Raw genomic sequence first — 21,907 nt, forward strand, 5'->3', positions numbered from 1 at the left:
ACTGACATGCTGATACCCTTTGATTTCTGCTCCAAGTCATGTTAGGGTTCCCTACACCAAATATAAACTAAGTAGGAAGGTCAGACAAAGGAAGACAAAGCTGGCTTCACAGCAGTTTCTTCCATGATCCTTTTAATTTGGTGTTACTGGACAAGCAGGGACTGTTTCTTAGGAGGTTTTTGTATAGTGTTTATCACATTTAAGGCACTTATTAAAATAAATATTACTTACAATACATAACTTTAAAGTATATCTGAAGAACCACCATTTGCTTTATATTCACTTGGTCCATAAATACAACTCAACCTTCTTGGAAGTTCAAAGCTAAGGCCACAAAGAGATCCCCATGGAACAAAAGAAAATATTTGTTTGTCTACCTTAGTCCAGCTCTGTTGCTTCCTTCAAAAATCAACAAGAAATTAAAAGGTAACATGGACCTTCATAAAAAAGACGGTTATATTGACAGTGGTACCTTCTGGTTTCAGGAACAGCCCTTCCACTGACACGTTTAATAACCTGTCTGGATGTACAATTTGTGTATTCAGATAGGAAGCTTTCCTTTTCATGTATAATTTATGTAACAGAGGAAAAAATGTGCACTGACAAATTAGTCTTCTCAGAAAAACAAGGGTTCAGCTATTGGGGAAGGAGGGGATACATCTTGCAGTACACTCCTTGAGAGAGTTTAAATACTGTATGCCAGAAATTATCCTCTTTGAGCTTTGCTGACCTTTGATCTGAAGAACTCATTGGCCTTGCTGCTCCAGGGAATTATCCTTTGAAATCAGTTACTCATTTTGGAGCTCAAATGGAATGGGGAAATCTGGTGATCTCATCCTGATGTCAAGTTTCATTCAGCAAAGAAAAATGTTATCTAAACGAGGAAACTTTAAAGGGGAATATGGGGATATTAAAATAGTATTTACAAGTGATCAAATAATGTGTCTGTACATATATCCTCATGTGTCTTATCCAAACCCAATGAACATTTAAAAATACTGTTTTGTCTGAGAAGAAGGATAAGTGTTTGGTATCTTGCTTCTATACTTAGTTTTGACTATTGACATGTGCTCAATTTCATGAGGGATATAAACACATGCTGAACCTACTTATAAATAAAATGAGAATGTCTGCTTGGGGCAGTTAAAACTGGCAGCCTGTAAACAGAGATCCACCAGTGAGCTGCATGCCAAGGTTCAGATATATTCACAATGTGAGCTTCCTTTCAGCTCTGCCAATGATATTAAACTAGACCAGACAAGATAGCTATCGCAAAGGAGTGTGGAGAATTAATAGACTTGTGTTTCCAAAGTCTAGGCCATCAGAAATAGGTCCACGTACAATATATCATCTGTGCAAAAATACTTACTTACCTCCCCACTCAGATAACAAGCCCTGACAAAGAAAACATGCTACATGGACAAATACATATAGAAACCTACCCTTGTTGTGGGAATCCACAACTGGAGGGGAAAAAAAAGGTATATATATTGCTTCTCATGGGAATAACCATAAGCTCTCAAAAACAATGTTCTCTAACAGAATGTTTCATGAATTGAAATACTGCATATGTTTTCTTTATTATGCTCTTTCCTTGTTCATTATTAACGGTCTTGTATTCACTTCTATAACCCTCAGACACTATAAAAATGCGTCTGGACAATATTTGAAATTGGAAAGACAAAAAAGGAAAAATATTAACTCGGAAAAATTGTGAAATACCATTCTTTCATGAAAAACAAACTGACTGGCTTAAATGTACTAGCAGATGTTTCTCTCTCTGATTGTTAATTACTACCACCCAATTGCTCCTAATTGAAGTGGGGGAGGAAGAGAGAGAGAGAATGAACACCAGTTTAAAGATATTAAGACTCATCTCAGAAGAATTAGGTCCTTTTTTTTTTTTCAGGGTCTTTGCATTCCTATGGGAAGGGGGTAATAATTCAAAATGCTCCTTAGGAATCACCAAAATATCCCAGAAATGAGATAAACTGCTGTGCTGTGTGTGTTGAATGAGCATAGAATAGTAAGCTTCAGGCAGCCAAATCATTCTTCCCTCGTCTCCATCTACATCTGAGAATAAGGGAGAAAAGAGGAGTGCCAAAATAAAGCTGCACTGAGGTGGAAAAGTGACTGTTTAAACTTTCACCCTCACTCAGGTGGCTTGTCATTCCACATTTCTCAAAGCCTCATTCCAGCAAAGCACGATGCTCTTTATCAAATGATCTTCCTTCTCAAAGTAAGAACAGTTTCACTCTATTTTTCAACTGTACTTACCATTAACAGGATCCTGTGGCCATTAACAGGATTCCTGTGGAATCAAAGAAGGATGCAACTCTGATGAATGTTCATGTCTAAGTCACAACTACCAACTCCAAATCTGCACAGCAGTTGGGAGAACTCAGGCTAAAGACAAACTGCTTCAGAGCTCCAAAGCATACGTGATTATTGCATCTCCTTAATTCAAAAAGCAGAACTGTGCGAGAAGCTGTGCAATCCCACAATGATAAATTATGACCGGACATTACCAGTGATGTCTTAACCCTATGTTAATGTCAGGGTCATCACTGTGCAATTTTTAGGAGAAAGCAGAGTAAAGGTAAAATTGGAGAATTGACAAAAATGCCACCCATGAAAGTAAGCATCTGGCATACATGAAAACAAACCTTTGAAGTGGAATATTATTAGCCCTCCTCTCATGATAGACAGACTGGATTCCACAGTAATTTTTTAAAACTACTACCAGAAGCAAAGGGACAGAATTATCTGTACATGGGGAAAAAAAAAACAACAAACCTTGAACCTGAGACTTGTGGGGAAGTAGGATAAAAGGAAAATTTTAAAGTGACATATCAAGACACAGAGATGAAGTCACAAGCCCTTCTGTAACAGCTCAAATTGAACTTCAGTAGCAGTATTTGACTGGTGGAATTGAGCAAAGAGGTGGCCCAACTGAGCTCAGCAGTAAAATTCCTACTGATGGCAATAGAGTTTCCCTTCCAATTTACAGATCTAGCAGATGCAGAACTCAGAGACTATGAGGACCAAAGGGATAGAAAGAGAATTAATTTCTTTTTTTTTTTAAGGAAGTCTCTGATGTCTAAATTATCTGGTTCTGTCAACATTTTTTTCATTGCAAATCAGGTTTGACAAACATAACTGACACTCTTCAGTGACTGCACAACACCCAGAGCAATAACAACCACGTTTGAAAGTCTAAATTGAGGAGAAGTTCTTTAATTAACAATCACATTCACATTCAGATTTCACTTTCAAGTTATCCTGGAGGCCATGGATTAAGAAATATCACCCCCATTAAGGTCCCATTTTGTTTTATTCCACCGAGTTAATTGAAAGATCTCCCTCTTCTCCAGTGGCAAATGAACATAGGGAGAATGGAACCAGGAAGGGAGTAACATTCCTGTTCCACAGCCACCAGAGCAAGTGCACAGAAAAACAGGCTTGTCCTGGGTCAGTGCCAAAAGCATGTATTCAACTTTCCCTGTCTAAAAGCTGAAGCTGATGAATTAGACACACCCTTCAAAACAACAAAGATAAAGCTGCCTTCTCTGAAGCTTACTATAAGGAAATTAATTGTCCATTTTAAGTCCAGTGGGACAAGTCAAAACCAATTTAGCAGAAGTAGTGCCTTGTACCAGCCTGGGATGGGTGTTTCAACCCAAAAATAGGGAGAGAAATCGTGTTCTTCTGTTTCATGGTTTCCTGTTGACAGCCACAACACAAATTAAAGGTTCTATTGCACACCATAGAGTGAAAAAAAAAAAAGATTGTCACAAGATCTACTGCCAACACCCGACCAGGGGGAGGCAGAGCAGAGGGGTAGTGACTCAAGACCTTGTGACAGCTTGCAAAAAAACAAATTACAAAACAAAACAAAAGAACAAAAATAGACAACCAAAACATGTTTTAATCATTCAGGCATCAATGATTCTAAATGACAGGACATCACTAGGACACTGAGGAATGGCTAAACTGAAATTCACTCAAATATTCAGAAAATACTTTCTCTTGTGACTAAAATTTAGTCAGACTCACAGGTTGGTGCAACACCTCTTCTCTTAAAGGTTCAATTCCTTTTGCCAACCCCAATAACTTGCCATTGTTAAGCAGAAGTATTTTCAAGCCTTGATACAGAATCACAGGTTTCTGTCTAGGTCTGCCTTTCCTTTTTTCTTTTTTGCCTTTTATGTTGGGTGGGAGAGGTGGGTGGGGTGGATTTTTTTACTATTTCCTTACAAAAAAAAATTTTTGTACTAAAGATGCAGATACAAAGGACAATATGATCTCTCTCTGCTAGCTAGGGTGTAACTCATACATGCTTAAACATTAAACCTAGATTTCTCACACTCTTTCTGGCATGAGTTTGCTAAAGGGAGGGAGTTTGCTGAATTCTGCCAGATTATGATTCCCTTTTCCAATTAGTTCCCCAACTGGCTGTATTTCATCAACAGAAACTGCCAGATTAAATGCCTTACTTGACCATCTTCACCCAATACACTTTGATGTTCAGTTCTCAAGCTTCAAAATACCTTTTGGATGAAGATCAGACAGCACTAAACAGAATTACTAATTAATTAAGCAAAGTTAAATTTTAAACACTGTTTGTTGTGTTAGCCAAAAGCCTGAACAGAACAGTCTTTTTTTTTTTTTCCCCTTCCTCATTGGAGATCAAAGAAGATCATTTCTCCCTCCCCTCCCATATCTTAAGGAAAAAAAAAAAAAGGGGAGAGAGGAGAACACGACTACAGGGAAGAATCTCCATGAGCTTTGGTCAGAATAGTTCAGGATGATACCTGTAGCAGTAAAGATTTGTGTTTGATCAGTGGACATATCAAAAGCCACATGAACAGAATGCAATCTGCTGTTACTCTCTGTACCATTTAACATGGGTAAGTACTTCTTAAGTGAAAACTGTCCCTGTCACATTGACCACTTACCACTTTTTAACAGTATTATATGTCCCTGGAGCTCTGAAGGGGCCTGTGAAGCATTAAATTCTGTTGCTGAACAGTGACAGACGGGGATATCAACTGACTACTTGTGACTGACTTAAAGCAAAAGAAGAAAGACTTTTCTTTTCTAAAGATGGCCATTCACTGATCTTGGTTAGTAGCTGGTTAAAATTTTGCATTTTAAAAATCCCTTCTCAGTGTAAGTTGCACATATGCATGTTCACATAGAATTTTCTATCTTGAATTTCCTTTGTCTCTTTGGGTATTTTTCCCCCTGAGATTCACAAGGGAAGAAAAAGAAGAAAGAAACCCAGCCACTACATAACCCTTTATTCAAATGAAGGCTGAGTAGGTAATGTTATTAATAATGTAGGCTTTGATATCAACTCGCTCCCATCTAAGTTAGATGTTCAATGGGAAAGCTGTGTTTCTGCCACCTTTGCTATGATAACAGGGCCTCTAAAGGTATCTGAACTCTAATATTCATTTCATGGGAATTGCTTCCCATGAGGAAGAATGTCACTCTGACCCTCACAAAGCTAACCTTTTACAGAGAGCAGTATTGTCGACCTATACTGCAACATTATTTTGGCTGTGATGAATCAGTTGCACATCTGACAACTCTTTCATAGTTAATATTCAGTAGTAGTTCAGTGTTCCCATCCTCAGAACCCTATATTACCCTGAGAGGTGGGGGAGGATGGAGACAACACAATTGAAAAGCATTACCGTGATTAATATAAATAAATATTAATATAAATAGACCAGCATATACATGTGCACATACAAGCATACATTTCTTTCCCTTTCAATACTTATGCATGGGTCATGAATGGTACTGAGGTGATACGCCACACACCACAAAACATGCAGAGAAATAAAATTCATCAGTGCTTGACCCAACCACCTAAATTCTAGAGAGCACACAGGATCTCACCACAAGAAATTATTCCCACAGAGCAAAGGCAGGTATCTGCTTGCAGCCTAAAGACCTCAACCAGAGATGGAAGCTCACTGTGCTATATACTGCTAAGAGCGCAGCAGAGGAGATGGTTTGGAGCATGACTTGGTGCACACTTACAGGACAAGCCAGCCCGTCCTGTTGCTCTAGAGAGCCCACGCATTTTGCAACTCAAAATTCAGATTTCCATTTTGAGCTACCCCTTTGGGGGAAGATCCTGTAATATTGTCCTAGACACCATCACTGTGGATTTGCCTTCAAATGTAGCCTCTGGGCAGCAATCACCACATGCCAGTGTGTCCTGGGCAGCTGGGTGCCAGCCTGTCCCTGCAGGGCACAGGCACCTGGGACAGGGCAGCTGGGTGCTCTGTACAGCTCCCAGAGGGTCCTGCAGCAACACAGTGAGCAGGTTCATCCGAACCTCGCTTTGCCAAGAACACACCTGGCGGGCTCCACTTTCTGTAAAGGCTCCTTCAAACAACAAAACAAGGGTACAGCCCCACACTTCGGCTTTGTGCCTCCAAATCCTTAGGCTGGACTATAACTCCCTCCTAAATACACCTTTTGCACAGTCCAAGGATGCCTTGGCTCTCCTTGGCAGCTGCCCTGCCAGTGCTGAGCCCCGTGTGCAGCCCTGTCTGCAAGGCACAGCAATGCTCTCCACTCCTCCAGAGCCCTGTGAAAACTCCTTGGGTAGCAGCTCTTTTACTTCTGGATATTTTGTTTTACAACTAATATTCCCTTCCTCTCTTTCTGTTACCTTTACAGTTTTAAACCCTTTTTGGTACAAAGTTGAGCCCTTTGGATGACGTATTTTATTGGTGAAAGGACCTGGGTTGCTGGATCAGATTTATAAAGCAAGAAAAATACTGATTGCTGGTATTTTTATTTTTTTGGTAGGCTGGGGGGTTGGGACTTTCCATCTAACAAGAGCAGTTGGACTCCAAGCTCTTTCAAGAGTAGAAATGTTGCTTCAGGATCATTTCCACAACCCCATAGTGCTGCATTTATTATTTGCTTTTACTCACAAACTAGTTGAGGTTACAAAAAACAAGCTTGTCTTCCAAACAAATGACATTTTATCTCTTTCTCCACAGGAGAATAAGGTTGACTGCTACTTGTGCTTTGAGGTTTGGATATGATTGAGATGAAACATCTGTTAAGAAAAAAGGTGTGGGGGGACTTTTTTCTGCTAAAAATATCATGCCTTTTTTTTTTCCACCAAACTTGAAACATGTGATGAAATTCAACTTTTAAAATATAACCCTGGAGCTACTTGAAACTATAAAAGTCTCCTTAGTATCTGAGGCAAGTCAGAATTTCCACTGTTCAAGCTGGGCTTTTATGAAGAGCAGACTTTAGAAAAAGCTGTAATCTGTCTAGGTAACAAAGGGCACTTGTTCTGCCTGGTGAGGTAAAACTTTGGGTTTCTGTAGCTACTGCAGCAGAAGTGGAGTTGAAACACGCAAAAGCACCCTGACTGATACACACTTTGAATTTGGAACAGCAACTGGCAAAGCAATATGTTTGTCATGGAAATTGCCTCCGTAGGTCTGCATCTACACACTTGTGTTTGGAAGGTTCAGCAGGATGACAGGTTGCTGTGGCTAAACTATCCGGCTCCAAGGGTCAGGCTTCCATCAAGCTGTCTACATAAAACAATGGCTCCTAAATTCAGTCCTAGAAATGCAAGAATTGTTTTATCCTGTCGTAATGTGTACCCTCACATGAGACACTGGGGAATATGAAATCCCTACGGGCAGGAGAGAAGGACCTTAACAGGAGCATGCACATGGGACCTAAACAAAAACCTGCTGCAGAAAGGTACCAAAAACCCAGCCAAGGCAGCACTCAAACTCACTTATCTGGCCTTGTCATGGTTCAGTTAAGCACAAGAAACCTTGCAACTCTAGGAATATTTGGGAGTTGCAGCAGGACATATTGCCTATTAAATGCAGTATTCAAGGTTTCTAAAAATGAGTGTAATGTTTCTTGTAAAGGCAAGGGATCTGAAACAAATATGTTGTCTTCTGAAATATCAAAGGCCAAAATTTTCAATTACAAGGGCACAAAATGGGAATAATTCCATGAACACCAGCATGAGAGTATTATCTGGTCCAAAATCTTTCCCTGGAAATATGCAATAGCTTCACAAAAATTTAAAAAGGAAAAGAAAAGAGAGTCACAAGAGAATCAGAGAAGAATGGCATTTTGACTCACTTTTCAAAAACATGTTTAATAAAACCTCCATGAACTGTGGTCAAAGCTACAAGAAAAATAACTGGTAATAATCATTGCTGGGAAATTAAAAGTAGAAAAGAACCTTTGTTCAAGTAGAATAAATGAAACCACTGGTATTCATCATGTTTCCAGAGAGATTGTTTTCAAACTCCTGACTTGTTCCCCTATTTCATTCTTTGTTCTTGGTGGTGGATGTCCTGGGGCAAAGTTCAAGTACATTTTTATACTGATGTACATGTACAGTAATGCAGGTTTATCTCTGTACCATACCCACTAGATCATCTATCCCTCACAGATACACCCAAGTCCATCAGTTTGCCAAGGTACATCTGATGGTAGACTTGTCTCCCTGGTCAGGCACCACTGCCCAGGTAGGAGAGCAGGACGTGCAGACAGACACAGGTAGTTGTGACCCAACCACCCCTGGGAAGGGTTGGGCAGGTGCACCCACACTGTGCAGGGCTGTGACCCAACCTGCCTTCCTCTGCACTCGGTGTGACTGTCACCCAGCCAAGGCCAAAGGAACAACTCACCTGGATATGCCTGTGTGTGCTACAGCTCCTTCCTCCTCTGAATCACATCGCTGACAGTCCAAGGGGAAACACCAATGACCAAGACAGACTTGGTGAGTCCAGCTTACTGAGGCCCAGCCCCTTCAAACCACATGCACAGACCATGACCCTCATATCTCTGGCACCCATTTCTCAGCCCTGTCTCAGTTGTGCTACAGGGCAGCTTCCTTTGAGCTTCACTCACTGATATGGACAATCAGCTGGGTACCAACACTGTTGCCTGAGCTCTGCTGTGATGCTTTGTTCACCTTTGGGGTGCTGAAAGCAAATGCAAAAGCCCTCCTGCCTTTGATGAGATCTCCCTGATCATCCTTTTGTCCTTTAATTCTTCTGCTTCCCACATGCACCATGGTGGTCTGGCTCTCCCATGCTACAACAGAAGCTGCTTGAGAGATCCACAGACACAGATTTTTCAACAGCTATACCCACGGTTCACAACTACTCCAGAGCTGAGAGTAAATGAATATTCTTATTCTTAATTGATCCTTTTTTTAATGACCCCTCAGAAGGAACATTAGCTTCTCTGTGGAAGTAGGAAAAGTTGCCAATCTTAGGTAGATGGAAAGAGCATGGAAAACCAATATTATTATAAATACCATGTATATAATATTATTTTAAAGCTTTCCATGTTTAAAACGTTCATTAAGGATCAACTCCTTGCTTTTTTTTTTGAGGTGCTTTTTCACTTCCCTTTTCATTATCTTGGTTTTTTACTGAGGTATTTTTTACGCATTACATGCAATTAAATTAATATTAACATTTGGTTTTTTTGGTCACCATAAATAATATAGGCCACTTGTAAGTTTGGAAGGCTTTCTTGTGTTGACACCATCTCTCTGTCATATTCTAAGGGACAGATATGGATGCAGAAAATCCCAGGCTGCATTTTCAGCCTTGCTATCATGTTCCTGAAGCAAACATGTAACTTGTTGGTGTTCAATATAACAACTTTTCAGATATGTAGAATGATCTGAACACAGACATCAATATGAAACTATTACTAACACCATGTATGAACTTCCCAGTCTAATGCAGAGGATTATAACCCAGAACACTCTCAAACCAGAGACAAAACACATCATCTATCAAAACCTGTTAGGCAGCATTAGTAGGAGCTGGTGGGGTGTCAGCTAAAGGGAGCAATATCCTACATGCAGAGAACAAGCAGGATGCAGGGAGGGGAGCACAAACCCTCCGCACAGCAGCAGCTCAGTGTGAGCAGGAAAGCTCACCCTCCAAGGTGTCATAACAGCCCACTTTTCACTGCCTTTCTGTACTCTGCTTGCCAACATGGGTGGGAGCTGTTAGACACTGTAAAGGTTCATTTGGAAACACCTGGAGACCACTAACTTGTTACACACAGGCCATGGGCAACCGTTGGATGGCAACAGTCTTTCATCACTACTGACCTGGCTGCACTTGAAACAGCAGCTCTAGAAGTAAAAGCTTCTGATCCAAATACCAACCCCCCTCAACTGGAACAGCTAATGTTAAGAAACACTTGTACAATTTTATTTTTTTTTTTTTTAAATGCCTTATGCCGTAAGATTTTCCTCCCACTCATGGCAAGCAGCCTACCTGCTTCTTATAATTTCCTGGATCTGTGCACAACCACAGGAAAACTTCTGCTAATCCTACCAGTCTCATGTTCTTTGGTGACTTTTATTCTAACTGCCAAACTAAGCAGTTTTCTCCTGGCACTCTGCACTGCTCCTTCCTCCCCATACCCCCACGTCCTTCGGTCTTCCTTCCAAGCCACAGTAACCAGCTTATCAGCTGCCAGCCTCAGCAGGGACCCGCTGCTTGTCAGATGCTGGTGGCTGGTGCCCGTGGGTCACCCTGAAGCTGAAGATATTTTTCAGAGTTGTTTCATGTCCCATTGAGTAGTAGGAAAGGATAAAGCAGAAACCTCTCGAGAGCTGAAAAAATGCAGGCAGTGAGCAAGTGATCACCAGTTCTGAGGTGATCACATAGCATACAGTCATGCATAGCAAATCTATGGTAAGTGCATAGGATTAGCAACAAGTCATTAAAATGCAGAGTTCCCATATAACATTCAAGCAGGCTGACCACAAGAGCACTTTTAAGGTGGAATTATTAGCACTCTGTTTACGGTGTTAGTGATAAACAGGTATTTGGTTTAAGAACCTGAGAGACAAGGGACTTTCTGCAATGCACCAAGCCTGCATCAACAGTACTAGGTAGGTAATAACAATGGTGCTGACATAAAGCAAATTTGCCTGTGTGCAAGATGTAATCTATCCTTTTCTATAAATACATTGAAATTTCATATATATAATATATAAAAATTATTTAAGCTTTAGAAAATAAATTAAATAAATAAAATAAATTAAATAAGCATCATAAGTGAGGGCATTAACTAGAGAGAATCATGCAGTTTGAAATAACTGCTTTTTATTACCCATTCATAGCTCAGCCTAGAACAATACATTAATTATTAGAGCTAAGAGATTAGCAAAGTATGGGAAAAAGTGTCTCCCATGCAAACAGAACGTTAGCTAAAACTAGTCAAAATGCTTCTTCAAGTTCTCCTTTGCTGACAAGTTTATAAACAATTTGGGCCCAAGTACCACACTTTGCCACCCTTCCTCTGACCTGACAACCCAACAAATATTCTTCCAGTTACCAATTTTAGGAACAAGTCCAGGAACTAAAGCCTTCACTGAATTTTTCCTGAATGGAGAAAGCAGCCCTACTGTGGGGTGCAGTGGGGAAGGATACTCCCCTCATGCCCTCCCCTGCAGCCCTAGATGAAGGACTGACTGGACACACCAGTACCAACCTGAAAAACATATAGTAATATTGTAATATTACTATAATTATAATACTTAATATAGTAATATTAAGAATATAAGGATCTTTTTTGTGCTTTGCTGAATATAAAATGCTTTACTTGCAGGTTTAAAAATTCCATCATATCTTGCAAATATGTGAAAAGTGCAACAAGTAGCTCTTTTGCAGATATGCTAGATTTTTTTCCAGCAACAACATGTGCTTTGAACTCTGCTGGAGGGCTCTCTAATATTTATAGGCAAGAAGATGACCTGAATAATTTGTCCTTTCTGGTACCAGAACAGGGAACATCTTCCATCTAGGGACTTGGATACAACCGGGTTGGGAAACATAAAAAATTGGGTTTGTTGATTCAAGCCAAGCTCCGTCACTGCTTTTAAGAGGACTTTGGATATCATGTTCGGATAAGGCACCAGGAAGGCTTGGATCTTCTCCAGTCTTCTGTTGAGAGAATAATAATCAAGACATCACCCTTGGCTGACAAATGAAACAGGGAACAGATTGCTATCAGTGTAAGAGGCAGCTCTTCTGACGGGTACAGGACTAGATTGATCTCCAGAGATGCAAGATTTCTGATTAGTAGAAACACCTGAGTCATACTTTTCGAGAGAACAATGACATGAGAAATCACATTATCGCATAACTATCTGGGATGATAGGTTAGGTGTCTCCTGATAGGTTACATATCTCACCTTGAGCTCAAGACTTCACTGTGAACTCCAAAAGGCAGCTCAAGTAGACGGATGCGTGTCCCACTGGGCTCTAAAGAGTTTGTATTGAGACAAGGAGGAAATCATCCCTTTATGCAGTCAGAATGCATCAGAGGGAGATTTTCCTTTCTGAATTGATCTTTCTGAAAAGTTTTTAAATATTCAAGCAATAATATGGAGAAATCCCAGTTCCCTTCAGAAAGGCATGCAGTGGTCAAGACAAGAAAGTTCTTCTGGTCTACAAGCTTTAGCTGCAAAAATTTCCCAAACAGTCCAGGGAAAGGAGGTGAAAAAAGTTCTGGAAAACAAGAGTAGGACTCTCTAACAATGCATTAGAAGCTTACTTATACCTTGAAGAGTTGAGTGAGAACTTAGGTGTCTTTATTGAACACACAAACAGCAGATGTCTTTCTGAGCTGCCTGAGTATCTCCATGACGGAAGAGTGACTTGCTGTTTGATGCCGCATTCAATTCCTGCCTGACATTTTAGCTGCTCTGCTGACATGAAATGAAAAATATCTGCCAATGTCTGTGCTAGTTTTTGTGACTTCTTCCACGGCCACCTCCAGTCATTCAGTTCTGGTGACCTCTTGTTCCGGTCAAGGAAGATAAAATGTGAGCTCTTTTATCCTACACAAGAAGAGCAATGAAGCACGTGTTTTCTGTGCAGGAACTGTGGGGCAAGAAAGTTGAAGCATGGTACATTTGTTCACAGCCACAGCAGATTGCACAAGTACTCTAGGTTTGGCAAATGGGAGTCTCTGAAATGGAGTGAGGAATCACTTGGAATGAAAGCTGCAAATGAATCCACTATAGAACTTATATCCACCATGCCCAATTGTTGAGTTGTTAATGAAAGGGGAAGAAGAAAAACACAGTCAGAGTAATATGAGACTGAGGTTTCCATTGGTGTCTCTTATCTAAGGAAATCACTGACCACATAAAAGAAAATCCAAAAAATTTCAATTTAGTGACTTGCCCAGCAGCAAAATCAAAGGCAGGTGGTGGATATATTAGACAATACTGGTCAAACTGTTTCTTTCTGCACAGCACTCCGTAAACAGAATCGCAGCTATTGAGTTCTAACCTCTTGTCATGCAGCAACATTGAGTCAACAATCCGCTCTCATGGCTTAATGCTTTTGATGTTTACTTTGTTCTTTGTATAGTTCAAAAGAAAGCAGTAATGCACCAGTCCTCTTACCAAATACAATCTTAATCCCAGAATCCCGAGCCTTTTGCTGTTGGCCAGTTAAGTCTGTTAAGACGAAAGGATTTGATCAAGCTTTACATAACAACACAGAAGTTAAATCCAGCAAAGAGAGTTCTTTTTATCTGTACTGCTCAGACAGCTAAGAGGGGGAAAAAAAGAGAGGGAAGAAAAAAAAAAAGGTAATGAACTTGGCTATGTAAAACAAAATAAGGAATTCAATTATTTCTCTTATTGCCACTTTGTCTTTTCAGTGAGAGTCTTCTAAAGAATTCAGATTTATTCTCCAGTAAAGTTTCTGAGTGCAAAGGCTATACCTTTCCCCCAAAACAGAACTGTGGCACCTGCTGTGCCCTTTTGCAAATCTGAGAAGTGTTTCTTTTTCTTTTTTTTTTTTTTTTTGCATCCCCACCATGTATTTATGAAGGCAGAATATAGCTCTTTGATACATGGCATTTGATAGACCTGGGTTTAAGTCTTTGTTATGCCATTCATGTCCTCTGTCAGCTCAGTCCAACCAACCATTTTCTGGGTTACAGCTCCTTGTCTCTGAAACCAGCCATCAATGATTTTGATGTTCCTATGACACATGAACATATAATCATGCAACACACACATTAAACCAGCACATATGTAAAGATAATGAGGCAGCAAAATAAAGGCATAACAACTATTTTAGATGGAAATGTTCTAGAATTTTAATTACTTTTTCCCACAGAAACATTTCTACACAGAGAAGAGTTATGGCAGTGGTCATCTTGTACCTAAGTCACACAGAATTCAAGCTGTGCCCAAACAGAGATCTCAACTCAAGCTTCAGCTTCAGTTTATGCTAATATCACAATTTCATGCCAGTACAAAGCACAATCATTAAAAATATGATGCCAGTAAAATCTACAACCTTATATAATAAGAGTGCTTTAACACAATGCTTGTAGTAGTGTCTGACAAATTATAGGAGTTTCAATATCCCATTCAAATAGGAAGTGACTAACACTGTCCCCAGGATGGCAAGCATAGCCTGGAGATCTGAGAGCAGAAGGGATGAGGACCAAGCCTTGACAATCTGCATGCATTTGCCTGAGCACTGGGTGGGAACAATCATCTTCCTCCCAAATGGAAAGATGCCACAGAACAGCTCTTCCCCAGTGACAGCACACAAAGCATGGACCACCAGCTGGTATCTAAATCTGGTCTTCACTACTCAGCTACTTCATAACAGATGAGATGCATCGGAAGTAATAACATGAAACTGCTGAAAGACTGAAACTGCAGTAATCTAAAAGGTTTTACACCCTAATAAAAAAAATCCTGCTGCTGACTAATTTGGAAACATTATATATTGAATATTATGTTTGCTATGCAAGACAATTCTACACAACAAAGAAAGAAATAATTAGAGGCAAGAAAATATAGAATGAGACAAAGAAAATTAAATTATTCACCTTGCTGACATTTAATATCCTGTGTGAAGTAGTTTCTCCTATAATTCTAAAATTAAAAACCTACCCTTTATTAGCATTATGGTCCACTGTGGGCAGATAGGAAAACTGAAACGCTCAAAAAACTCCATCATGGCAAGCAGACTTTGCTATTGTGATTAAGAGTAGCCCACAAGCATCAGCTGAAATTGAGCTCCTGTGTTACAGCACATACAAGGGAATGTTCTCTGTTAACTACATAATAGAAATGTGGAACCCAAGAAACATGATATATTAACACATTTCACAGGTAAGGAACTGGAAGGTAGACATTATTAACATAGAGAATCTTTTAAGTTCTGTTTAGACAGAAGCCTCTAACACCAGAAACAAATGCCTGGATTATAAAAGGACAGAAATTTCCAGGTTAAGCTTGATATGGTTCATTACTCTAACTAAATTTGACATATTGTTTCCACTACCCTATAATATAAATCTAGCACACAGTTCTTGTAATCACTTGTAATACTAGACAGTATCTGAAGTCTGTTTTCCTTGAAAGGAATGAGCAGCTAATTATTGTCCTCCATTCATCAACTCCCACTTGCCCAACTGAAATTCAAGGTACGTCGGATGTGTTCTCTGGGATGCAGGATACAGCATCCATACTCAAGGTCCCCAAAGGCCATTCCCACCACAACAGTGATTCCACCTCAGTTGCCTCACAAACGAGGAGATGAGATGGAAAGAGGTGTCCAAAGCAGTAACGATTCCATTCACACTCAAGAACAACGTGTTGAGTAAGAGTCTCTAGTCTTTATTAGAAATCAATGTAGGAGTTTCCAAGGCTGGTCTGTGTAACACAGAAGGGAGTGCAGCACATCACATAACACAGTGTTGACATTGTCAGTGACTGCCTTTGCCACTTCTGCTCAGGACAGAACTATTCACAACTGCTACCAATGTCAACAGCACTACCTAGAAAAAACTGTGAGACCTTGAATTAAAACACTTGGTCCCTGTGATTCAAGTGGGTGACCTTTTTCAATACCAATGGTAGCAGACAGAGAAATAATACCCATTTCCATCCTAACAGTTTTTTCAAGCAAAAAACACATCAGCAGTTCAAGAATTGCATTCTCAATATGGGCATTCTCACAATGATTTGTTCACTGACTTACTCGAAAGTCCCTTAATATTAACCAAAAAATTTTGTTCTTTAAATACCTTCTAGGTGGAAGTGTTCATCACCAATAGTGTCTCTGTAGCCTTCCCCAGATAAATCCTGTTTAAAACAAAAAAAAATAACCAAAATTAATGAAAATATACTATATACTAAGTGTTGAGGTGTTAACAATATGTATTTAATATTGCCAGAATTAATTTAAAACAGTGATGAGAGCACAGGAGTTGTTTTCCAGGAAAGAAGTCAATCACTTTACTTGTGGTAGTCAATGCACTTGATGCTATTTTACAGTGCTGTGGACATACTTTTGGACAAAAATTTAATGGAGATGAATTGACCATAGAGGGGAAAGAAGAAGAAATGTTCATGTTCAAATAATTTTACAAAGTAGATTGATATTTAGCATTTCAACATTCTGTCAATTAAGCAAGTTAAAAAAATTCCAAATGGAAATGATAAAGGAGAAATAAGCCCCTCACTACCTACAGAGGAATGTTATTGCTTGGTTCCACCAACAAACAGAAAACTTTCATATGCCAGAGGTCACCCAAGAAAAGCAGATATGAGATTCCGATGAGCTGCCTAATCCTTCAGTCCCAAAATTAATGAAATATTGTCAGCCCCAGCACATCTAGAACAACACAGAAGTAGATGCCATAGATATGCAGATGAACTTATCTCAGAGCCAAAAAACATTTCTCCAATGGTGCTGACATAGTAATGAAGGGTATCAGTGGGATTTGGAGCTAATCCCACTTACAAAGACCCTGAAGAACATTCTTACTCTCTTAATAGCAGACCCTCCCAGCTTCAGCTCCCCACCCCAGCTAAACCATAAGCAATGCCAGCTATCCTCATGTCCTACCTTCTCTCATTCATTCCAGAGGCTTTAGCATCCCCATAACATCACTGACCTTACATTTTAGTCTTGCTCCCTAAATTCTCCACAAACATTATCTGCCACTGATAAACAGTTGTGGTGACAAAGAAGAACACGGGCCTAAAAAGTTGGCATGCTACACTCCTGGTCAGTTCACCTTCAGACACACACACCAGGAACACAGAGCCAGCATCCTCAGCATCAGTCTGTGAGCTGGAAGTTGACAGCTCAGAGCTTTTTTGTACAAGACAAGAATAAGGTAATAAATAATCTGTGAAAATTAATGTCTGGTTGCATTCATTAGCTTTATTGTTAAGGAATGTGATCAAGATAAAGCAGTTCACCTCCCTTTCTTGAAAAAGCTGACAGAGGTTCTTTGCCTTCCATATGCCCATATGTTATTCTTTGAGATTAGTCATACCAAAGTAACTAAGCCACAAAAGCATGTCTTTGGAATTCTCCAGTATCAATTTCTGTAACAGCATGTTAAATATTAGATTTCACAAACACTACTGGATAGATAGGCCAGAAATCCTGAAAATGCTGTCTGTTCATGAGCAGGTCTCCCGAAGTAAAGTTAGAACTCACAGGACAAATGGTTCTGAGAAATGATGGCAATCTGGCCTGGAATGCTGGGATACTACACAGCACAATGCTTTTTTTAAAAGTTGACATTCTGGATTTAGCTTTCCAGGTAGCAAATCACAAAAACCTATTTTTATTCCAGTTAAAAAGGTCTCTTTTCCAGGGCATGTGCTAAATAATACCAATCATTACCTTAAAAATTATGGAAGAAATTGACAGAGAATTAAAAGAAGACAAAATAAAATGTTGGCACAACTTATCATATTTTTGCAAGATGACAGTCTTTCCAGGTCCATCTAAAGATTAGTTTACTTTTGTTTGATCAAATTCTCCCATGTCATCATTTTCCATGAAGCTCTGAGAGCACAGCTCTGACTGCTTTCATACATAATAATATATTGAAGTGACTCTGCTCTCCCACAATGCTAAATATTGAATAACTGTTTTGTTCAGGTTTTTGCTTTGGTTTGGGGTTTTGTTTGTTTGTGGGGTTTTTGTTATTTTTGTTTTGGTTTGTTTGTGGGGTTTTTTTTAACTAAAAGCAGGAGTCCCACTCCCTTTGAAAAAAAAACAAAAACAAAAACAAAACAAAACAAAAAATTCCATTAACCTGGTCAGCAAATATACAATGAGTAGGTATGATCTTACTTGTGGTGTATCTCTGAGGATAATACTATCTAGGTGGTAGCCTTCATCTCCTAAAATTTTAGCAAAGCAAGTACTGCCTCTGAGTATCAAATATTGCCTGCTAAAATAATGTCATTTGTCTCATCCTCTACAAAGCTCACAAGTCATTAATTTTTGTGCGTTTTCAAAAGACATCACTTAAAAATGAGCATTTGATGTAAAATGCACTATCAAGTAACTCAGAGGAAAACAGTGGAAGACAAAGTGTAAAACAGCAGAGTGAAACATTAATATTCATGATGCTAGCTTCCTTATTTCCTCACTTTTAATCATTACATGGGTCTTAAGTAAATATGTTTTATATTCTAGTCGTTTCATTCCTTCTCTAGCTCCTAGTTATTTAAGTTAAAGTAGTAACTTAATGCAAGCAAATTTCCATTAAGTGTTTCTGCCTTAAACCAAATTATTATAAATTAACACAACCTAAAAAGTGTTTTTATGCTGTTGAACCATAATATACCTGTTAGACAGCACATAAATTGACAATCCATCCAGAAACTGATGAGAGTATCGTTTGAACATTTAGTGACACATTTAAGCAGAATTCCTGAGCTCTCATTCAAATGTGTTCCCCTCTGTGTGTAAGATTATGACATGTATTATCTTTGATAGACATGTATCTGCAAAAGGTGTGGGCTTTCACAGGAAAAAAATGTGGGGGGAAAAAGAAAATACTCTCTCATTCATCTTATCATCATTAACTCTTCTACCAGAAAAACTGCAAGAGAGTTACCTGAATATTTTTAGCACCACCAAGATAGATGCCACAATCTGGATAAACACCAAAATGTATCTACTTGAGAAAAAGTCTCTGGGCAGTGAATGTAAACTCACAGTCAACAGAAGAATACAAAATCTGAGAAAGCATCAGAGAAAACAATTCTCTCTGCAGCTCATACTGTATAATGAAAATTAACCTGCACAAATGGCTTTGAAGTGAATGAAACGGTGCATCTACCCACAGCAACCCAAATTCACAAAGGGGACTAGAGCAAAGGAAAAGAGTAAAATGTGTAAAACAAAACTCACAGTTCAAGTAATTCTAGCCGGAAGCAAATGTTATAGCCAGGTAGGAATATCTGACACTGTGGAGAAGCTTGTTAGGGCACAAAGCAAGCACGGGCTGGAGGGGATGGAAAAGCCAGCAGTGGCTCTGTGCTCAACCTGGCCCTGCTGTGAGGTCCTCAGTGCCTGTGCCATGGCAGGAGCCCGGCCTGTGGCAGGACCAGTGCCCAAGAGCAAAAGCAACAACATTTAGGTCATGGGCAGTTGTACATCACTGTCCTGACACGATGTTTTAAATCACAACACTGCATTTTCAAACTGGAACACTGAGTCATGAAGCAACCAAAACCAGATGTACCCTGTGAAATACTATAGAAATGAGGTCAGCAAGCACTTGAAAGAATAAAGAAAAGAAACATTTACATAGAAGGATTATTCCAGCATGCCACTGCTGTGGGTTGCTAAACAGGAACCCATCTACACTAAGTGTCTCTACCTCACCAGGAGTTTCCCAGATAAATAAGTTGGCCTCTGTTAGCTACTAACACAAATCACACTGAATGACTAAGATTCAGGCCCAAACATCTGCTTCAAATCTCAAACCAGCTGCTGCCTGCCCTGGGTAGAAAGGATCTCGTGTCCCATATATCCCATTCTGAGAGGTGCCTCTGTACTCAGCTCAGACCTCAGAGGGTGGGGGTGGAGAGAATTAATTAGTGCAACTCTCTCAGAAATGTTGCTGAGTATACACACAAGGAGAAAAACAATATTTAAAAGCTCCCACACCCCAGGGCTTCTATTCAGCTGGGTACAAGTCCAGCAATCGTCACTCACTTTCCACCTTCATTGCACAATCAGACTCCGATTAATTCTAACTCACTGGGAATTTTAGGGGTTTTTTTTAACCTCAACATCAGCCCTAACCACCCTGTGCAGTTTTCTTACTGATACCAGTCTCTGGAGCCAAATGCCAGGCACTCACTCTGGGGCTTCCTTCTCACCATCCATCTGAAAAAGCTGCAATCCAAATCCTCATCCATCATTCTACCTCCATCACTTTATTCCTCTGATGCCTTTGCTGGCTCCCTTTCTGCTTCTACGTTGAAGGAAAACTCCTTGACTTTACCGTCCAGGCTCCTCACAGTTGTGTTTGTGGTCACATCTCCTAGTCTTTACGCCTACCAGTTCCTTTTATCTTGCTCAACAGTATGACTCCATCTACCTGTCCTGGCTCTGCCCTTCCATGCAGCTCCCCATGATACCCAGCCTGGAAGAGTCAAAGCTACAGATTGCAGCCAGAGTGTGTATTTGAGCAGCCTGAGCCTGGACTAACATGGTCTTCAATGCAGTTTTGCTCCAGTGTAAGTAGAGACAGCTACATCCATAGATGTATTAGATGTAGCAAAGGATAACCTTTGATTTAAGTAGGTTATCATGATAACAAGGACATTTTTAAAGTTTGGGCCCCCCTACTCTCTGTATTACATCTCAAGTCAATATTGTGTTAATTAACATTTTTCAAAAAGGTGTTGCTCTTTTCAAGTAGAAACAAGTTACTTTACTTCTCCTTCAAACATCTCATTAAAATCCTTTGATTTAGCCTTAAGATACTCAATTTTCCACATTTTTGGCAGAAAATATGCACACATTTCCTGTTTTAGTGAATTTTTTATGAAGGAATCATATATTTTTTTTTTTTTTGCACAACATGCAAAATGACAAATTGTCAACCAAGAAAACTTTCCTCCCTATTTTTAACTATATGACTAAAACATGTGGATTTTTCTTTCTTTATTCTCATATTGATGCAATAAAGTTCCAGCACATTTGGAACAAGCAAAGTTGAAGAAACACATTTCACAACAGGACTGCAAGGGACAGGACATGTGGCAACCGTAGATTTTACAAAGGTTTTTTACGTCTTCTGTAGATTTTACAAAGGTTTTAAAGTTACTGCCAACAAGAATGTTGTACTACCTATGCACAAACTTCAGTTCTTGATGCAGAAAAAACAACCCCAAGAAAAGGAGGTTCAAGAAATTGGATGCCCTTTGGCCTTTCACCTGAATGACTGAGGGCCCTGTCAGGTGCCAAGTGGCCACACTGAATCCTTCAGTCTCACTCGCAGGAAACATATTTCCAAAATAAATTTGAAATTCACACAGCAAGTCCTTTGCAGATTGCGAGAACATCGTCTATTAAAGATGCTTCAGGAAACCCATCCAAACCCCTAAGCAGTCATTATCATTGTTTTACTTCATTTTCAATCTTGTTCAGACTTGAAGAGAAATGGGAAAAAGACTTTTTAGAAAACCAGTTGATGAAAGAAACCTTGTTCCCCTTTGGGTATCTGAAATTTCCCATGGACTAGCTCAAGCCTAGGCTTCACTACTAGGAAGCCTACTCACACCTCAAAAAACGGTATTATTTCTTTTAGGATAATGTAGGTCTAAGTAGATATTCATTTATCTGAGGGGGTCATAATTTTTTAAATATGGGTTTACAGACTGGCTTAAAACTTAAAAATAAAATAAATAAGCAAATAAATAAATTAACTGCTGGTGGCCAGACGAACATGGAGATGACATTGTGCCAGGTTAGCAGCTTTCGTGCAGACAAACCCATGCAGTCAAACATACAGAAAAGTAGACATTTATGCACAC

The 21,907-nt window shown here is 39.6% G+C and overlaps 1 protein-coding gene across 2 annotated transcripts in view; it reads right to left on the reverse strand.

Moving 5' to 3' along the window:
* Window positions 1-21,907, reverse strand: part of NKD1 (NKD1, WNT signaling pathway inhibitor) — a 111,966-nt gene that overhangs the window by 25,514 nt on the left and 64,545 nt on the right. For both annotated transcript variants that reach the window (XM_027646788.1, XM_027646787.1), the window contains exon 4: window positions 16,129-16,186. In XM_027646788.1, coding sequence (XP_027502589.1) covers window positions 16,129-16,186 — 58 coding nt within the window. The remainder of the gene's footprint in view (window positions 1-16,128; window positions 16,187-21,907) is intronic.

This window comes from Corapipo altera, unplaced genomic scaffold (genome assembly GCF_003945725.1).
Source record: "Corapipo altera isolate COAL_440 unplaced genomic scaffold, ASM394572v1 62, whole genome shotgun sequence".
NCBI lineage: Eukaryota > Metazoa > Chordata > Aves > Passeriformes > Pipridae > Corapipo > Corapipo altera.